The sequence below is a fragment of the Taudactylus pleione genome, unplaced genomic scaffold (genome assembly GCF_031769625.1).
Source record: "Taudactylus pleione unplaced genomic scaffold, aTauple2 ptg000788l, whole genome shotgun sequence".
NCBI lineage: Eukaryota > Metazoa > Chordata > Amphibia > Anura > Myobatrachidae > Taudactylus > Taudactylus pleione.
Genome location: NW_028285190.1, coordinates 2,722,501 through 2,745,312, shown reverse-complemented (window position 1 = coordinate 2,745,312; position 22,812 = coordinate 2,722,501). Strand labels below are relative to the sequence as shown.

The following is a 22,812-nucleotide window of genomic DNA, read 5'->3' as shown; positions in this document are numbered from 1 at the left end:
TACTTATTGTGTGCTAATAAACTATACAATAATAATGCTGGAAAAAGCAGAAATTCAAACATTTTTCTTGCTACACTTTTGCAACGCATTAAAAAAAAAAGTGCTCTGGTATCTTACAGATGACCTGCCCATTGACCCGATCAGAGAAAACTATGTAAGAAGAGTGAAAGACTGCATCTTCTCTCAGGTCTACCCAACTCCACTTACATCTGACGTGCGACTCGTTGCTGTCTCCCCGGTAAGCCACGTTAATATAGAAAGTGTACTCGACAAGACTATGGGTGAGCCGTGCTGGTGGCTTGTGATTGTGGAGATACACTGTTATAAAGGTTAGGGTTCTCAGTGTTTTCCCATAGGTTTAGCGATTGTGAAAGACATTGATGGAGTTACCCATGCACCAGGAAATTCCAGTATAAATGAATTGTGCAATTAGTGCACTGATATAATGTTACATTGTTATACTTTACAGGATGTATTGGAGAATCTGCTGGATCTCGACACCTCTGTTGCAGACACAAATGATTTTCTCTGCTTTGTTAGCGGTGGTAAATTCATTTCTGGATTTGTTCCTCTAGCGCACAGATATGGAGGCCACCAGGTAAATATAGATTTTATGTATAAGTCACTACATGCGGTTATTGGAATATTTAAGGAAGGAGTAAGGTACAGATAGGCAGGGCCGCCGACAGCCGCGCCGGGCCCAGATGACAGGGGCGTGGCCTAACCGTGGGAGGTGTGGCCACGCCCCCTTAGAAAAAAAAACAGTAAAAAATCATTTTTGCTGTGCGCTGAAGAGGAGGGGGGAGCTTTGTGCCCCTCAGCCCAGCGCACAGCCAATGGGGGGCGCGATCAGAGTGATCGCTCCCCCCGTAGGCATAGGAGACTGCTCCGGCTGCTGCTTTAGCAGCCACGAGCAGTCTCCCAGTGCAGCCCAGCACACAGCAGTGTGTGCTGGGCTGCTGTGACGTAAGAGGGAGGGGGAGCATTGCTGGACCCGGGCCCCCGCCGGGCCCCTCCAGCAAGCCCCCCTCCAGCGAGCACAGTGGCTAGTTCACGCACGAGCACTGCGATGCATAAGCATGCGCAGTGCACAACAATCGACCGATTGCGTGTGTTTAAGCAACTGCGTTCCTTGCTGAACCAGGCCCAGAGTTTCCACCCCAGACCTCTGTTATTGATAAGGTGTCGCACATGGACAGATTCGGCTTAAGCACCATATCATTGGACCTAGTCTAGTTGGTTAAACGTGTGAGTCTTTTTGTGCTTTATTAAGACATCTGCACCCTATGGAGTCAAACTTCCAATTAGTACAGTTGGTCAGTTACCGTAGACATTCCTAGGGGTATATTCACTAAAGGTCGGTTTTAATCGATTTCAAAACGATCTAAATCGATCATCGATGTTGTGTTTCTGGGGCTAAATCACACATACACTAACACTTTAAAAACCAAACCAAAAATTGACTGTTAGTAAATGTGTGATTTAGACCCAGAAACACAACAGTGATGTTGATTGATTCAGATTTGATTTTTAAAACCGTTAAGAATCGACCTTTAGTAAATTTAGCCCCCTACCTACCTAAATTTGCACTGAATTGAAATCGATTTACATTTTTATTGATCGTTAAAATTTGTGAAATTTTAAATGTCTTCATTTCACAGTATAATAATATATGTTGATGCTAATTAAGGAAGCAGCAAACTCAGTAAGCATTAGGGCTCATCCTGACGAGTATGCTCAGACAACTTGCTCACTGCAAATTCCAAATAGAGCAGGATGCAAGCAAACCTCACTGAAAGTAGTGCTGTCATTGGGGTTATCTGTACCCCAACTTATCTCACATAACATAATACAATTATTTTGATCAGCAAACATAGGGCCTGATTCAGACCCGCTCGCAAGTGGGTCGATGGTGGCCCAGTGCGCACACGCGAGCTTAAAAAGCACTCGCTCTGTGGCTCACTACAAAAGGGGCGGCTGTCGATGTTGATCGACAGCTCGCTCCATTTTGTAGGCGTGGCGGGGGGTGGCTTCCCATGCGAACGCATGACGTTTGTGGGCGACCCCACTGACATCACCAGTGATGTCAGTGGGAGAGCTTCCGGCTCTATTAGAGCCAGAAGCTCTCTGGGGCTTGCGGCCACGAAACCCTACCACAAGGGTCTCGTCGCAAGCCCGATGGTCGCGATGGTGTTGACCATCGCGACCATCATCCTGGCCGCTCGCAATTGCTGTGGGTGGTAACCCACAGCTATGCGAGCGGCCAGGAGGCCGCAACTAAAGAAACAAGCGCCCGCCCTGATTCAGAGTCAGCGCTCGCTTTTTGCGAGCGCCTCTGAATCAGGGCCACAGTTTTACAAAATAGCATGTATAAATATGTAATGTTTCTCATATACTTTCCTGTTAATGAAATTAGAGATGGCAATGGTTGTCCGTCCACATTAATTTGTTGATCTTCATTCTGTCTATCATTAGTTTGGTGTTTGGGCCGACCAGCTCGGGGACGGCAGAGCACATTTAATTTCCACTTATATTAACAGGTAATTTGCAAACATATCTGAAGATTAATTAGTTTTATGTCAAAATGAGTAGCAGAAACAAGGCCATTATAATCTTTATAAAATACTTTTATTTTTTTTTAAAACACATTACAGTTTATTTACAAAAGCTCATATTTTCAGGCTGCAGCACTAATTATATTGTGTAATATCATGGGGCTGTGTTTGTGCAAATAGAGACGATATTACAGGAGGGGCATTGATCTGGATGGTGGGCAGACTGGGTGCATTGGGTATTTCTTGCAAGCTAGGTGTACTTATTGGAGATATTTAATGAGATTTAAGGGGTGAGGTAACTATGCATTAATTAGTGTGTTCACTTGTTAGCTGGATCCCCAAAGCCCTTTTGTTCATTGATTAAGAACTACTGTATAGCATGTGCTTGGAGGTGATGGAGACATTGTGAGTGCAAGGATTGGGGGCATGGCCACGTAACAGGATGTAGTTATATTACCTGCCATCGGAACCCCGGTGCTTATCTTTATCCCGATGCCGAAATCCCGACAGCCGGCATCCCGAACGAAGGTAAGCAGCGCTTGTTAGGTCTTAGCCGCAGGGGGGGGGAGGGTTAGGCTTAGGAACCCTCGTGGGGAGTTTAGGGTTAGGCAACCCCAGAGAGGGTTAGGGTTAGGCTACGGGGAGGGAGGGTTAGGGTTAGGCACTGGGAGGGTTAGGTTTAGGGTTAGTCACCACCGGGGGGAGGTTAGAGTTAGGCACCACTAAGGGAGGGTTAGGGTTGGGGGGGGAGAGGGGTAGGGATAGCATACTTACCACCCCTGTCGGGATCTTCATCCATCGGGATGCCACTGTCAGGTATTTCATATCCAACCCCCATGTAACAGATGCTGTTTTGTGATGTCACACACTTTTGTCAAAATACTCCCTTTATTATACAAATGAGTGTGGGATTTGCATGCCACGATGACCTCATATGCGTGTATATACTTTTGCAATCACATACACAAGATACAGGTTTGTGGAGCAAAATTAGGTAAATGAGGTAATGAGATGGATTGATATTCCAGCAGCAGTTCCAAGGACAGAAAGTGGACGCACACGTTGACGCAAGTAATTGTGCAGATCCACATTTGCTGCAGTTCATGCACAAGCCCCATTGCCTCTGTACTACTCCATAATCCGTTCTCACTTCTATAAAGATGTTTCATGGCAGCTTGTTGTGATAACTACGCTTCAATCAACGTTCTGACCAGAAAACAAACCAATTCCTCCTTATTAGGAGACTGTGGGTCTGATTCAGAGCCGCTCGTAAGCGGCCGCTCGTTCGCTCCGAGCGATGTTCGCACAACTACGCATGCGTATGAGTCGTAATGCGCATGCACCAACCAGTCATTGCGGTCGGAAATCGAGCGCTCGCAAAATAGCGAGTGCCTGCTAATTTGAGTGACAGGATGAGGCGTTTGTGGGTGGTAACAGGGGAAGGTGCTTGAAAACGGGGAGTGGTGATCCGAACGCAGGCGTGCCAAACGGTCAAAACGGGCGTTTTAAGGGTCACTTGGTTGTTTCTAAAGGTGGCCACACACTAGACCAACTAGTTGATTGGTTGGAATGAAAATCTGGTAAGGAATGAAAGCAAATGACAATCAGCAATTTGCTCCCAAATGCCGGAAAATGACCAAAAACTGTTGTTTGAACAAATTGTTTATATCAAACATTTAACAAACTTGTCTGAACGACCATTTTCATCTGTGTTCTGTCATTTAGGAGCAAATTGCTGATCATCATTTACTCCCATACGTTACCAGATTTTCATTCCAACCAATCAACTAGTTGGCTGGTTGGATGAAAGTTGGTTAGTGTGTGGCCAGCTTTAGCCTGAACTGTTCGCATGATTGCGGTAGGAAAATCCAACCACAAGCACTGCGAGCAGTTCAGACGCCTTTCGATGTACTCGATTAATCTAATAAATAGCGGAGATGACGTAGGATGCGAGCGGCCAGGGGTCATCTTTACAAACTAGCGAGCGCATGTTTCGTTTGCACGCACAGACATAGAGGCGTCAACAGACCGCAAAGAGCGAGCGCTCAATTTAAATAGCCGGCCCTTTTTTCTGAATGAGCGAGCGCAAATAGCGTCCGGCTCTGAATCAGGCCCTGTGTGGTTGATTCTGAGGTGAGAGCAAAGCAAAAAGAGCAATTCACTTTGTATATGGAACAAACCAACTTGCAATGCGGGGTAAATACTGGGTGCTTTTGCATGTAGCCTACAAATACTGGACAGCTTTATTTTTACACTGCCATTTAGATTTAACTTTGGACATACCCCTCTCAAATAAAAATCTCTTTGCACGTTTTAAATCCCCTTCCCCCCCGCCTGCGGTGCAACATGGTTCTGCTGTCACACATCGGTGTCTTAGCCCCAGTTACTGGGTCTGGCAATGTCACGTCATTGCCACCCATTCCCAACCTGGAGGCTCCTGGCATCCCTGAGACATGCGCTGGCACTGCTGGTGTTTCCCTCATCAGTTCCCACGTTGGCGGAGCACAGGCACAGCCATCTTGAATTTAACAATATGACTACATCTGCCACCCAGATTCTAGCAGTCCCGTTCACATGACCTGCTCGGCTAACAGACACTTGGAGAGCCCTATTTAAGCATCTCCTGTGTTCAGCTTCCTGAGAACAGGCTCCTGGCTGCAGTGGCTTCCAGCTCTGTCCCAGTTTCTGCATTTGACTCAGCCTTCAGTAATATGTGCTGTCAAAAACATGCATCTGCATCTGATTCAGCCTTCAGTGATCTGCTCTTACAAAGTGCATCTGTATCTGGCTCAGCCTCTAATGTTCTGCATTTACAAAGTGCATCTGCATCAGACTCAGGACCTCATTCAGAGCCGCTCGCAAAATGCGAGCGCTCGCTCTGAATGAGGGCGGCCGCTTCTATGTTCAGAGCCGGCCTTCTGGCCTCTCGCTAGGCTGTGGGTGACTACCCAAAACTTTAGCGAGCGGCCAGGTTGATGGTCGCAATGGTCAAGACCATCGCGGCTTGCGACGAGATCCTTGTGGTAGGGTCTCGTCCACTGCAAGCCCCAGTGAGCTTTCGGCTCTATTAGTGATGTCTACTCGTGATGTCAGTGGGGCTGCCCCCAAATGGCAGGCGTTCTGTCGGGAACGCCTCCGTATGTGTAGCCACCCCCCGCCCCGCCTACAAATGGGGCGAGCTGTTGATCACCATCGACAGCCGCCTCTTTTGTAGTGAGTCCCGGAGCGAGAGAATTTCTCTCTCGCTCCAGGGCTTGCGCACGCGCAGTGCGGCCGCTGTGCGTGCGCAGGGCCTCAACATCAACCCGCTTGCGAGCGCATAGGGGCTTGCGAGCGGGTCTAGATGAGACCCTCAATCTTTAGTGTTCTGCATTTATAAAGTGCATCTGCATCAGACTCATAGGGGTATTCAATATGGGAGCGAAAACATATTTTTGCGTTAATATCGCACTTTTGACGTCATTATCGCAGGTTTGACTTTTACACCGTATTCAATTTCAAAGACTTATCGCAGGTTCGAAAAGTCTTTGCTAAAAAACGGGGATAACTTGTCACCATTGAATAGGTGTCGAAGAAAGAGTGCACAATTGGGGTTTAGGGGTGAAGGCTTAAAAAAAATAGCCTGCACCCCTGGGAATGACATTTAAAAAAGAACTGTGTCAAAAAAAGTTTTAAAAAAAAAAAATTGGGACACCCCAAAAAATGAATTTAAAAATTGGGGTAAAAAAAAAAAATTTGGGAAAAAATTGTTTACAAATAGTGAAATAGGTTCAGGGCTATTCTGCAAGTATGTGGCAGATGTTTTCTAGAATAGATTTATAGCGGCAGGTGCACAATTGCAGAATTTTTAAAAACTTACTTTAGGGACTTAAAAATATGCTAGTACCCATTTTCATGTACCCCAAATTTGATGGGACCACTTTAAAAAATGAAAAAAAAAACCTAAGTGCTCTTCTGCATCACTTCTTCAATGTCGGAAAAAAACACCTGCTGCGGCTATTTAAATCCCCGACTTTCATGTAAAAGCTAAAACGGGGGTTCCCATAGTGATCCCCCATGTTTTTCCAACTTTAGGGGGGTCCTACAATTTTTTTAAGGAAAAATTCGTAACTTTCCGCAAATCCAACTTCGGAGTCTCCCGTTTTCGTTAATTTCATATTGAATACGGGGATAAGCGGGCACGCGCCCGATACTTAAACGCAGGTAAAAACTCCGATATGAAACGTAAACTTCGACAGCGAAGTTTACGTTTCATATTGAATACCCCTGTCAGTCTTCAGTGATCTGCTCTGTCAAAAACGCATCTGATTCAGCCTTCAGTGATCCGCTCTTACAAAGTGCATCTGCATCTAACTCAGGGCCTGATTCGCTACATATCGCAATATTACATACGCACGCAGTTTACCTGAGATAGTATGCTAATCCATTGCAATCACAATGCAAACTCAGCGCAACATAAGGACGCCCACTTTACCTTACACACATCTGTAATGCTTAGCAGAATAGCGAAACCTTCGGTACAATCGAGTACCATCCAACCTCACACACACTTGCACAACCCCAGACCTTACTCAGAAATTGCTAACAACCACGCACGCTATGAGACCTCACACTGCGTAAGACATCGCAGTGGGTAATTTATGCACGCCCCTGAAACGGCGTGCAAACACACTGGTACTCCTACGATTCTCCGACCACACCTCCATCACCATCCACAAACAGTGCTTCCTGTCAATCACTCTGCGAGGGGTCTGCGTGGCCTCTGCAATTGCAGACCCGATCGCAATAGCTAGTTCGAGCACTGTGATGCATACGCATGCTCAGAACGCAACAATCAGCCGATTGCATGAGTATTAGCAACTGTGATCCAAGCCGAATCAGGCCCTCAGCCTTCAGTGATCTGCAAATTAATTGACTGATTGCGTTCTTCTTTGCTACTGCGATCCAAGCCGAATCAGGCCCTCAGTCTTCAGTGATCTGCATACTGTTTCAGACTTGGGCTAATTCAGCAGTGCACGATTATCAGGGATCTGTGCGAGTGTGCAGAATGGGTCTTGCTTTATCGCACGCAAGCCCTTGAATGCCTCTGCCTGATTGACAGGCAGAGGCATTTAAGGGGCGGGGTCGGCCGGCGTTCTCGGAAACGGAGCATGTCCGTCACGTTTTCCGGGGGTGGCCAGCCCAGAGACTGCGTGGACGTACGCAGTCTGCTGGGCTCGCAAGCTGGCCAGCCTGAGTAAGCTGAGGCTTTACTCAGCTGGCCGGCCGCCCGGTGCCATCCACCATCGACCACTGAAGGTCGCGATGGTCTCAATGGTGATCCCAGTCTGCGACCTACGTCGCAGTGCTGGGATCGCAAATGCAGTAAGGGGTGTCATACACCTCCTGCTACATTTGCATTATTGCAAGGATCTCATTGCTAAGCTGCCTGCGTGCCTTGCTGAATCAGGCCTTCAGTCACCAGATACCTGCGTATAAGTGCACTCTGCATCTGTTCAGTCCGCATTCATTGTAAGCATCTACTACAGTGATTTTCAACCTTTTTCAACTTGAGGCACACTACGCAACATTTTAAAATTGCCAAGGCACACCATCCGGTGATGCGTTGTGCGCGATCTATGAAAAAACATACACATTGGCTCCCACATAAAAAAAACACACTGCATTGGCCTCCACAGGAGTAAAACACACAGACATTGGCCCCCACAGGAATACAACACACATACATTGGCCCCAACAGGAATATAATGCACATACATTGGCCCCCACAGGAATATAATGCACATACATTGGCCCCCACAGGAATAAAATGCCCATACATTGGCCCCCACATAAAAAAAACACACTGCATTGGCCTCCACAGGAATAAAACACACAGACATTGGCCCCCACAGGACTAAAACACACAGACATTGGCCCCCACGGGAATAAAACACAGACATTGGCCCCCACAGGAATATAATGCACATACATTGGCCCCACAGGAATAACATGCCCATACATTGGCCCCCACAGGAATACAACACACATACATTGGCTCCCCACAGGAATAAAACACGCATACATTGGCCCCCACAGGAATAAAATGCACATACATTGGCCCCCACAGGGATACAACACACATACATTGGCCCCCTCAGGAATACAACGCACATACATTGGCCCCCACAGGAATAAAACACACATAAATTGGCCCCCACAGGAATACAACGCCCATTCATTGGCCCCCACAGGAATAAAACACACTGCATTGGCCTCCACAGGAATAAAACACACATACATTGGCCCCCACAGGAATATAATGCACATACATTACCCCCCACAGGAATATAATGCACATACATTGGCCCCCACAGGAATAAAATGCACATACATTAGCCCCCATAGGAATAAAACACACATACATTGGCCCCCACAGGAATAAAACACGCATACATTGGCCCCCACAGGAATACAACACACATACATTGGCCTCCACAGGAATAAAACACACAGACATTGGCCCCCACAGGAATACAACACACATACATTGGCCTCCACAGAAATAAAACACACATACATTGGCTCCCACAGGAATAAAACACACATACATTAGCCCCCACAGAAATCAAATGCACATACACTGGCTCCCACAGGAATAAAATGCACATACATTGCCCCCCACAGGAATAAAATGTACATACTGTACATTGGCCCCCACAGAAAAAAATAACAATGGCTGGCCCCCACAGAAACAAAAAAAAACAACACATTTCTCCCCTCAGGAAAAACAATCACATTGACAGGTCACACAGAATAAATATAAACCACATTCCCACATAAAAAAAATAAATATATCAACAACATTGATTCCCACATACCTACCTATCAGTGCAGAGCTGTCAGCAGCGAGAGAGCGTGCGGACAGGCAGGCGGGCGGGAGAATTGTCTGGCTGTGGAGCGGGCATGGTGGGCTAGCTGGCTGGCAGTGCGGCGTGCGTGACCTGTGATGTTACGCCGCCACGTCTAGGAAGGTCACGGCCCAGGTGTGCCTGAGCCTCCCAGAGGAGCTCAGCGGCAGCGCTGCCCGGTCCGCAGATCTGTAATGTGACCGGCAGCTCTGACCTCCGATCCTGACTGCGCCGTGTGCCGCGGAACAGCGGTTGAAAACCGCTGGTCTACTGTCTGGGCTGTTCTGCACTTCACACCGATTCCAGCAGGTGTTCCACTACACACTGGTGTAATCATCTACATCTTACTCTTAGTACTGCTCAGCACTCCAGTATCATGTCCTGCAGGCTGACACCGATGTAACAGACACTTCGCTGCGGTCACATCTTCTGCCTGTCTCTGCTTACTACAGTTCTGAGTACATTATCATCGAGTGCTTTGGCACTGTATCCAGTATTCGCCTACAATAAAAAAAAACAGCATTATATCTGTTTGTTCACTAGCACCCATACATATCCTTCTAGTAGTGGTCTAGATGAGTAGGGGCTAAATCAAGGCATTAAACTTCTACTATTCTCCCACATAGAAATCTAACTCCAAGAGTCCTTCATCCGAATCTACTAAACCCTATTGACATGACATCTGCAAAGGTGCAAAGTGACTTGCTCTTTTATGTTTTGCTCCCAACTCAGGGTTATATTTCCCTAAAGTGAGAGTATTTAGAAGTGGAGATGTTGCCCATAGCAGCCAATCAGATTCTAGCTATTATCTTCTAGAAGGTGCTAGTTAAATGTTAAGTAGAATCTGGTTGCTATGGGCAACATCTCCACCTCTAAAATCTCTCACTTCAGTAAATCTATCCCTCAGAATCGGGCCCTGTATGTCTACACGCTGGGTAACTGGCATCTGGAATTCAGTTTCATGTGAGCTGGGATACTTGTTATTCATACAATTTGGATGTAAAGTCTTACAGGAGTAAATTATTAACCTTAGCTAAGACAGAAGAAGCATAATTAACTGAAACTAGATTGTTATTTCACATGATTATTTTATTACAGCCCTTTAATTTGTAACTTACATTGTGTAAAAGCTGTCCTACTGGTTTGGGACAAACTGAATAAACGCCTACAACTGGCACCATACCCATCCCCTTGACTCCACTATGGTGCCACCCTCACTTCCCATTAGGATGTGTGTACTCTTATATGCATCCTTGGATATCGGCTAGGTTAATGAGACTTATGCACATTCTAGGAGATTTTGCCCCCGAAAATTTTGCAGACCTGAGCGAAAAACATGGTTTATCCCCTAATTTTCAATTTGCTTACTTACATATTTGTAGCTTCATCCGCTCACTCAGTAAACCTCACAAATTGCGAGAACCTACCATATTCGAGCGCAAATGTATTTGAAATCCTGGAAGCAAGGGATCGATATCTACTTTGTATTCGATGTTAGCTCCCTCTTCCCTTGAATTTAGGGAACTATTTGAACAGACCTGGGAACGAGACCTAGGGATTAGTTTGGAGGACGATGACTGGGCAGATATCAGGCAATGGGTGGCTAAGTCCTTCATTAACACTAATATTAAGGAAAATTCTTTTAAAGTTTATTCTCGCTGGTACATGGTTCCTGCAAAACGACATCAGATTTTCCCGGGGTCTTCGGACCTATGTTGGAGACAATGTGGCCAAATAGGTTCCTACCTCCACGTGTGGTGGGACTGCCCCACGATATCTAAGTACTGGGATGTTGTAATGTCTTTGGTGTCCAATGTGCTCAGTGTTTCTCCCCCTAGAGACCCTCTACACACACATGCTTCTATGTAAATCCACTGGTTCCCTCTCTAAACCCCAGAACAAACTTTGTGGTCATATCTATAATTCTGCTAAACTGCCGCCATCACTATCAACAGCACATACACCTACCCCTTGCTAGGTGCAGTAGATGTGACTGAATTTGGCGTGCGCTGTGCATATGCGCAACACAGAATAGACAGTAACACACCCAGGGAAAGTTTCTCTTACATGCAAATGCGCTTTTACCACCCAGTACCACCCATTCAGCTGTCAAAGAGAAAATAATCAGATGTTTACAAGTCTGAATTGCTTGTAAGTCTTTAATGTTGCGTATCCTTCTGTGAAACACTTTGCTAAATATTGTTGTTTTAAAAGAGATAGGCAGTAAGGATTCGGGTTTATTCCTGGATGGTGGACCTCCTGAGAATCTAAGTGCACGGCAAGGAGCCCCCTGAAAGGGTCTACTAATCTTCCCACCTAGAGCCAGTCATACATACAACTCCCCCCCCCCCAATACAAACCCCCATCCTACACTTCCCACCACCTTCCCCATCGCCTTCCCCCCTCCCCTGGACTACTCCGAAGCAGCATCGTGTCTACTCAATAGATGGTTTGGCCCCCCCACACTATTGTCTGTCTTTATTCTACACAACACGGTTCAGCAAACGAATCACAACACCTTGCCCCACAGCTACAGGAAGAGCGCACCGTCTCCCATAATCACATACCAGAATGTTACTACTATGAGATCTGCACATACCACAATGTTACTATGCCATCAGCACATCCCAGAGTGTTACTACTATGACATCTGCACATACCAGAATCTTACTACTATAAGATCTGCACATACCAGAATGTTACTTCTGTGACATCAGCACATTCCAGAATGTTACTTCTGTGACATCAGCACATGTGTTACTATGACATCTGCACATACCAGAATGTTACTACTATGACATCAGTACATACCAGAATGTTACTACTATGACATCTGCACATACCAGAATGTTACTATTATGACATCAGTACATTGAAGAATGTTACTCCTATGAAATCTGCACACACCAGAATGTTACTACTATGAGATCTGCACAAAACAGAAAGTTACTACTATGCCATCAGCGCAAACTAGAATGTTACTACTATGACATCTGCACATACCAGATTGTTACTATTATGACATCTGCACATACCAGAATGTTACTACTATGACATCAGCACATGCCAGACTGTTTGCTACTATGACTTCAGCACATAACAGAATGTTACATTACGCCATCAGCACAAACCAGAATGTTACTACAGGTTGAGTCTCTCATATCCAAATATTCTGAAATACGAAATATTCCGAAATACGGGATAATTTTGACATGACTCAGATGAATGAAACCTTTGATTTTTGATGGTTCAATGTACACAAACTTTGTCTAAGGCACAAATTACTACAAATATTGTATAAAATTACCTTCAGGCTATGTGTATAAGGTGTATATGAAACATAAATTAATTTAATTTTTGTACACAAACTTTGCTTGAGCCACAAAACTATTGAAAATATTGTATAAAATTACCTGCAGGCTGTGTGTATAAGGTGTATATAACACATAAATACATTCTGTGTGTATATTTGGGCCCCATTCCTAAAAGATTTCATGATGATATGCAAATATTCCAAAATACGGAATATTCCGTTATCCAAAATACCCTTGGTCCCAAGCATTTTGGATATGGGAGACTCAACCTGTACTATGAAATATGCACATACCAGAATGTTACACTATGACATCTGCACATACCAGAATGTTACTACTATGACATCAGCACATAACAGAATGTTACATTATGACATCAGCACAAACAAGAATGTTACTACTATGAAATCTGCACATACCAGAATGTTACACTATGACATCAGCATATACCAGAATGTTACACTATGACATCTGCACATACCAGAATGTTACACTATGACATCTGCACATACCAGAATGTTACTATTATGACATCTGCATATACCAGAATGTTACACTATGACATCTGCACATACCAGAATGTTACACTATGACATCTGCACATACCAGAATGTTACACTATGACATCTGCACATACCAGAATGTTACACTATGACATCTGCATATACCAGAATGTTACTACTATGACATCTGCATATACAAGAATGTTACACTATGACATCTGCACATACCAGAATGTTACACTATGACATCTGCATATACCAGAATGTTACACAATGACATCTGCATATACCAGAATGTTATTACTATGACATCAGCACATACCAGAATGTTACTATTATGACATCTGCACATACCAGAATGTTACTATTATGACATCTGCATATACCAGAATGTTACTATTATGACATCTGCATATACCAGAATGTTACTATTATGACATCTGCATATACCAGAATGTTACACTATGACATCTGCACATACCAGAATGTTACTATTATGACATCTGCACATACCAGAATGTTACTATTATGACATCTGCATATACCAGAATGTTACTATTATGACATCTGCATATACCAGAATGTTACACTATGACATCAGCACATACCAGAATGTTACACTATGACATCTGCACATACCAGAATGTTACACTATGACATCTGCACATACCAGAATGTTACTACTATGACATCAGCACATAACAGAATGTTACATTATGACATCAGCACAAACCAGAATGTTACTACTATGAAAGCACGTACCAGAATGTTACACTATGACATCAGCATATACCAGAATGTTACTATTATGACATCTGCATATACCAGAATGTTACACTATGACATCTGCATATACCAGAATGTTACTACTATGACATCTGCACATACCAGAATGTTACTACTATGACATCTGCACATACCAGAATGTTACTATTATGACATCAGTACATTGAAGAATGTTACTCCTATGAAATCTGCACACACCAGAATGTTACTACTATGAGATCTGCACATAACAGAAAGTTACTACTATGCCATCAGCGCAAACTAGAATGTTACTACTATGACATCTGCACATACCAGATTGTTACTATTATGACATCTGCACATACCAGAATGTTACTACTATGCCATCAGCACTTATCAGAATGTTACTACTATGACATCAGCACATGCCAGACTGTTTGCTACTATGACTTCAGCACATAACAGAATGTTACATTACGCCATCAGCACAAACCAGAATGTTACTACAGGTTGAATCTCCCATATCCAAATATTCTGAAATACGAAATATTCCGAAATACGGGATAATTTTGACATGACTCAGATGAATGAAACCTTTGATTTTTGATGGTTCAATGTACACAAACTTTGTCTAAGGCACAAATTACTACAAATATTGTATAAAATTACCTTCAGGCTATGTGTATAAGGTGTATATGAAACATAAATTAATTTAATTTTTGTACACAAACTTTGCTTGAGCCACAAAACTATTGAAAATATTGTATAAAATTACCTGCAGGCTGTGTGTATAAGGTGTATATAACACATAAATACATTCTGTGTGTATATTTGGGCCCCATTCCTAAAAGATTTCATGATGATATGCAAATATTCCAAAATACGGAATATTCCGTTATCCAAAATACCCTTGGTCCCAAGCATTTTGGATATGGGAGACTCAACCTGTACTATGAAATGTTACACTATGACATCTGCACAAACCAGAATGTTACTACTATGAAATCTGCACATACCAGAATGTTACACTATGACATCAGCATATACCAGAATGTTACACTATGACATCTGCACATACCAGAATGTTACACTATGACATCTGCACATACCAGAATGTTACTATTATGACATCTGCATATACCAGAATGTTACACTATGACATCTGCACATACCAGAATGTTACTATTATGACATCTGCATATACCAGAATGTTACACTATGACATCTGCATATACCAGAATGTTACACTATGACATCTGCATATACCAGAATGTTACACTATGACATCAGCATATACCAGAATGTTACACTATGACATCTGCACATACCAGAATGTTACTATTATGACATCTGCATATACCAGAATGTTACACTATGACATCTGCATATACCAGAATGTTACACTATGACATCTGCATATACCTGAATGTTACACTATGACATCTGCATATACCAGAATGTTACACTATGACATCTGCACATACCAGAATGTTACTATTATGACATCTGCATATACCAGAATGTTACACTATGACATCTGCATATACCAGAATGTTACACTATGACATCTGCATATACCAGAATGTTATTACTATGACATCAGCACATACCAGAATGTTACTATTATGACATCTGCACATACCAGAATGTTACTATTATGACATCTGCATATACCAGAATGTTACACTATGATATCTGCACATACCAGAATGTTAGTATTATGACATCTGCACATACCAGAATGTTACTAATATGACATCTGCATATACCAGAATGTTACTATTATGACATCTGCATATACCAGAATGTTACTATTATGACATCTGCATATACCAGAATGTTACACTATGACATCAGCACATACCAGAATGTTACACTATGACATCTGCACATACCAGAATGTTACACTATGACATCTGCACATACCAGAATGTTACTACTATGACATCAGCACATAACAGAATGTTACATTATGACATCAGCACAAACCAGAATGTTACTACTATGAAAGCACATACCAGAATGTTACACTATGACATCAGCATATACCAGAATGTTACTATTATGACATCTGCATATACCAGAATGTTACACTATGACATCTGCATATACCAGAATGTTACTATTATGACATCTGCATATACCAGAATGTTACACTATGACATCAGCATATACCAGAATGTTACACTATGACATCTGCACATACCAGAATGTTACTATTATGACATCTGCATATACCAGAATGTTACACTATGACATCTGCATATACCAGAATATTACTATTATGACATCTGCATATACCAGAATGTTACACTATGACATCAGCATATACCAGAATGTTACACTATGACATCTGCAGATACCAGAATGTTACACTATGACATCTGCACATACCAGAATGTTACACTATGACATCTGCATATAACAGAATGTTACTTTATGACATCAGCACAAACCAGAATGTTACTACTATGAAATCTGCACATACCAGAATGTTACTATTATGACATCAGCATATACCAGAATGTTACTATTATGACATCTGCATATACCAGAATGTTACACTATGACATCAGCATATACCAGAATGTTACACTATGACATCTGCACATACCAGAATGTTACTATGACATCTGCATATACCAGAATGTTACTATTATGACATCTGCACATACCAGAATGTTACTACTATGACATCAGCACATAACAGAAAGTTACTACTATGACATCAGCACATACCAGAATGTTACTATTATGACATCTGCATATACCAGAATGTTACTATTATGACATCTGCATATACCAGAATGTTACTACTATGACATCAGCACATAACAGAATGTTACACTATGACATCAGCATATACCAGAATATTACATTATGACATCTGCACATACCAGAATGTTACTACTATGACATCAGCACATACCAGAATGTTACATTATAACATCAGCACAAACCAGAATGTTACTACTATGAAATCTGCACATACCAGAATGTTACTACTATGACATCAGCACATACCAGAATGTTACATTATAACATCAGCACAAACCAGAATGTTACTACTATGACATCAGCATATACCAGAATGTTACTATTATGACATCTGCAAATACCAGAATGTTACACTATGACATCTGCACATACCAGAATGTTACTATGACATCTGCATATACTAGAATGTTACTATTATGACATCTGCACATACCAGAATGTTACTACTATGACATCAGCACATACCAGAATGTTACTATTATGACATCTGCATATACCAGAATGTTACTATTATGACATCTGCATATACCAGAATGTTACTACTATGACATCAGCACATAACAGAATGTTACACTATGACATCAGCATATACCAGAATGTTACTACTATGACATCAGCACATAACAGAATGTTACACTATGACATCTGCACATACCAGAATGTTACTACTATGACATCAGCACATAACAGAATGTTACATTATGACATCAGCACAAACCAGAATGTTACTACTATGAAAGCACATACCAGAATGTTACACTATGACATCAGCATATACCAGAATGTTACTATTATGACATCTGCATATACCAGAATGTTACACTATGACATCTGCATATACCAGAATGTTACTACTATGACATCTGCACATACCAGAATGTTACTACTATGACATCTGCACATACCAGAATGTTACTATTATGACATCAGTACATTGAAGAATGTTACTCCTATGAAATCTGCACACACCAGAATGTTACTACTATGAGATCTGCACATAACAGAAAGTTACTACTATGCCATCAGCGCAAACTAGAATGTTACTACTATGACATCTGCACATACCAGATTGTTACTATTATGACATCTGCACATACCAGAATGTTACTACTATGCCATCAGCACTTATCAGAATGTTACTACTATGACATCAGCACATGCCAGACTGTTTGCTACTATGACTTCAGCACATAACAGAATGTTACATTACGCCATCAGCACAAACCAGAATGTTACTACAGGTTGAATCTCCCATATCCAAATATTCTGAAATACGAAATATTCCGAAATACGGGATAATTTTGACATGACTCAGATGAATGAAACCTTTGATTTTTGATGGTTCAATGTACACAAACTTTGTCTAAGGCACAAATTACTACAAATATTGTATAAAATTACCTTCAGGCTATGTGTATAAGGTGTATATGAAACATAAATTAATTTAATTTTTGTACACAAACTTTGCTTGAGCCACAAAACTATTGAAAATATTGTATAAAATTACCTGCAGGCTGTGTGTATAAGGTGTATATAACACATAAATACATTCTGTGTGTATATTTGGGCCCCATTCCTAAAAGATTTCATGATGATATGCAAATATTCCAAAATACGGAATATTCCGTTATCCAAAATACCCTTGGTCCCAAGCATTTTGGATATGGGAGACTCAACCTGTACTATGAAATGTTACACTATGACATCTGCACAAACCAGAATGTTACTACTATGAAATCTGCACATACCAGAATGTTACACTATGACATCAGCATATACCAGAATGTTACACTATGACATCTGCACATACCAGAATGTTACACTATGACATCTGCACATACCAGAATGTTACTATTATGACATCTGCATATACCAGAATGTTACACTATGACATCTGCACATACCAGAATGTTACTATTATGACATCTGCATATACCAGAATGTTACACTATGACATCTGCATATACCAGAATGTTACACTATGACATCTGCATATACCAGAATGTTACACTATGACATCAGCATATACCAGAATGTTACACTATGACATCTGCACATACCAGAATGTTACTATTATGACATCTGCATATACCAGAATGTTACACTATGACATCTGCATATACCAGAATGTTACACTATGACATCTGCATATACCAGAATGTTACACTATGACATCTGCATATACCAGAATGTTACACTATGACATCTGCACATACCAGAATGTTACTATTATGACATCTGCATATACCAGAATGTTACACTATGACATCTGCATATACCAGAATGTTACACTATGACATCTGCATATACCAGAATGTTATTACTATGACATCAGCACATACCAGAATGTTACTATTATGACATCTGCACATACCAGAATGTTACTATTATGACATCTGCATATACCAGAATGTTACACTATGATATCTGCACATACCAGAATGTTAGTATTATGACATCTGCACATACCAGAATGTTACTAATATGACATCTGCATATACCAGAATGTTACTATTATGACATCTGCATATACCAGAATGTTACTATTATGACATCTGCATATACCAGAATGTTACACTATGACATCAGCACATACCAGAATGTTACACTATGACATCTGCACATACCAGAATGTTACACTATGACATCTGCACATACCAGAATGTTACTACTATGACATCAGCACATAACAGAATGTTACATTATGACATCAGCACAAACCAGAATGTTACTACTATGAAAGCACATACCAGAATGTTACACTATGACATCAGCATATACCAGAATGTTACTATTATGACATCTGCATATACCAGAATGTTACACTATGACATCTGCATATACCAGAATGTTACTATTATGACATCTGCATATACCAGAATGTTACACTATGACATCAGCATATACCAGAATGTTACACTATGACATCTGCACATACCAGAATGTTACTATTATGACATCTGCATATACCAGAATGTTACACTATGACATCTGCATATACCAGAATATTACTATTATGACATCTGCATATACCAGAATGTTACACTATGACATCAGCATATACCAGAATGTTACACTATGACATCTGCAGATACCAGAATGTTACACTATGACATCTGCACATACCAGAATGTTACACTATGACATCTGCATATAACAGAATGTTACTTTATGACATCAGCACAAACCAGAATGTTACTACTATGAAATCTGCACATACCAGAATGTTACTATTATGACATCAGCATATACCAGAATGTTACTATTATGACATCTGCATATACCAGAATGTTACACTATGACATCAGCATATACCAGAATGTTACACTATGACATCTGCACATACCAGAATGTTACTATGACATCTGCATATACCAGAATGTTACTATTATGACATCTGCACATACCAGAATGTTACTACTATGACATCAGCACATAACAGAAAGTTACTACTATGACATCAGCACATACCAGAATGTTACTATTATGACATCTGCATATACCAGAATGTTACTATTATGACATCTGCATATACCAGAATGTTACTACTATGACATCAGCACATAACAGAATGTTACACTATGACATCAGCATATACCAGAATATTACATTATGACATCTGCACATACCAGAATGTTACTACTATGACATCAGCACATACCAGAATGTTACATTATAACATCAGCACAAACCAGAATGTTACTACTATGAAATCTGCACATACCAGAATGTTACTACTATGACATCAGCACATACCAGAATGTTACATTATAACATCAGCACAAACCAGAATGTTACTACTATGACATCAGCATATACCAGAATGTTACTATTATGACATCTGCAAATACCAGAATGTTACACTATGACATCTGCACATACCAGAATGTTACTATGACATCTGCATATACTAGAATGTTACTATTATGACATCTGCACATACCAGAATGTTACTACTATGACATCAGCACATACCAGAATGTTACTATTATGACATCTGCATATACCAGAATGTTACTATTATGACATCTGCATATACCAGAATGTTACTACTATGACATCAGCACATAACAGAATGTTACACTATGACATCAGCATATACCAGAATGTTACTACTATGACATCAGCACATAACAGAATGTTACACTATGACATCTGCATATACCAGAATGTTACTATTATGACATCTGCATATACCAGAATGTTACATTATGACATCAGCACAAACCAGAATGTTACTATTATGACATCAGCACAAACCAGAATGTTACTATTATGACATCAGCATATACCAGAATGTTACTATTATGACATCTGCACATACCAGAATGTTACTCTTATGACATCGGGGAGGTAATATATTCAAGTTTAATTTGCTCCTCTTGATGCTATGTAAAATAATTCCTGCAGGTATGGAGAGCGATGGGAACTTCAGTTAAAAGGCTCAGGAAAAACACCATATTCAAGGTAATACAGAATGTTTTTGAATAATTTATTAGAAAAAAACAGGTCTTTAGTAAATTAAATTCCCCTTTTCATTTGAATTATGATTTCTAATCAGTGAGTTAAATTTGTTGTTCTTAGAACTGTCATAAAACGTTGTATGTACAATGCAGCTATTATAGTAACTTTATGCTCATTGAATAACATTTACTGTCTCCATTATTGTCTTATGCCAGAATCTTCTCGGGTCTTGACAAGTAGAAGCTCACTTTATTTTAAAAATATATGTACTCCTGTTTACAAGTTATTGGGTGGATATGACATATGTTGCTCTCATTTGAGACTCATTTACTCAAGTCAGTTACTATGCCAGGTAGAACATAGCAGGATCATTTATATGGGGATTCTGTCATTGGGCTGCGGTGCTGTGTTGTTTTGCTGCTGCAACAGCTTTGAGTCCCTTGAGGACAACTGTGTAATAATATTTGTTATGTTATCGGGTCCCCAGAAATGGCGATGGCAGAGCAGTGCTTCGGTCTTCTATAAGAGAATTCCTGTGTAGTGAGGCCATGCACTACCTGGGGATTCCCACCAGCAGAGCTGCCAGGTACATATATATATATATATATAGAAATATTTAAATAAATGATACATAGGATTTTTTTTTTACAAACAAAGGGGCTGACTCAGCTGCGGGCGCAGTTTAGTTTTGTACGCCGATTCCCGATGTTCGGTATCTGCGCATGTGCTGACCCATACTGCACATGAGCAGTACGGGTCTGCGGTCTCGTACGTAATTCGGCAGCAGACTGTCAGTTGTTGACAGTCTGCTGCTGTTTCTGGACGGGGAGGGGGCGGCGACGGCCTCTGTCTCCCAAAACAGAGTTGTGCCGCCACCGTTGGGGGGGGGAGTGACGAGGCCACGATCAGGGATTTCCTGACCTCTTTTGTGCATCTGCGGCGGCCGACTTACATGGTCCCATGGGTCACTTAGCCGGCCGATGGGATTGCAGATGATCCAATGTTGCATTCAAGAACATAATTTGGATCAGTAATGCAAACAAGTGGCAGGACGCCTCCCGCTGCCTTAACAGCCACTGCAATAGCAAATGCCTCCATTTTGCTTGTAATTTCCCTTCACAGTAGGCAAATCCCTTCTTACATTGAATTTAGTTGTTATCTTATATATCAGTGTTTGCTTTCCATTCCCAGTTACACATGGTGCAGGAAGTCATTAACCAGTGTGTAGCCTGTCAGTTCACTAGGAACTATTGCCATTAGAGAGGTACAGTCCTATGGAGCTTATTCTGTGTTGGATGGATCTTTTGTGCATGGATGCAACAGCGAGTTTTTGCATACAGTGTATACGCAAATGTGAATTTATGATTTTTTTTCATTAAAAATTACACTGTATTAGATTTAGCGTGTATCAATCAAGATAAAATAAGTATACTATTGAACAAATAAAAACAAAATGACCATATGTTACAGTTACACATTTAAATAAGATTGTCGTGTGTTTAGTGGCTTTGAGACCTGGATATAAAGAGCTAAAATGTATTTTGTTCTGTTTTATAAACCA

The 22,812-nt window shown here is 41.3% G+C and overlaps 1 protein-coding gene across 2 annotated transcripts in view; it reads left to right on the top strand.

The window, feature by feature from the left end:
- LOC148475018 (uncharacterized) overlaps positions 1–22,812 on the top strand; it is a 119,379-nt gene that overhangs the window by 9,722 nt on the left and 86,845 nt on the right. For both annotated transcript variants that reach the window (XM_088457802.1, XM_088457801.1), the window contains exons 3-7: positions 120–238; positions 470–598; positions 2,476–2,540; positions 21,198–21,254; positions 21,739–21,837. In XM_088457802.1, the coding sequence (XP_088313928.1) occupies positions 120–238; positions 470–598; positions 2,476–2,540; positions 21,198–21,254; positions 21,739–21,837 (469 nt within the window). The remainder of the gene's footprint in view (positions 1–119; positions 239–469; positions 599–2,475; positions 2,541–21,197; positions 21,255–21,738; positions 21,838–22,812) is intronic.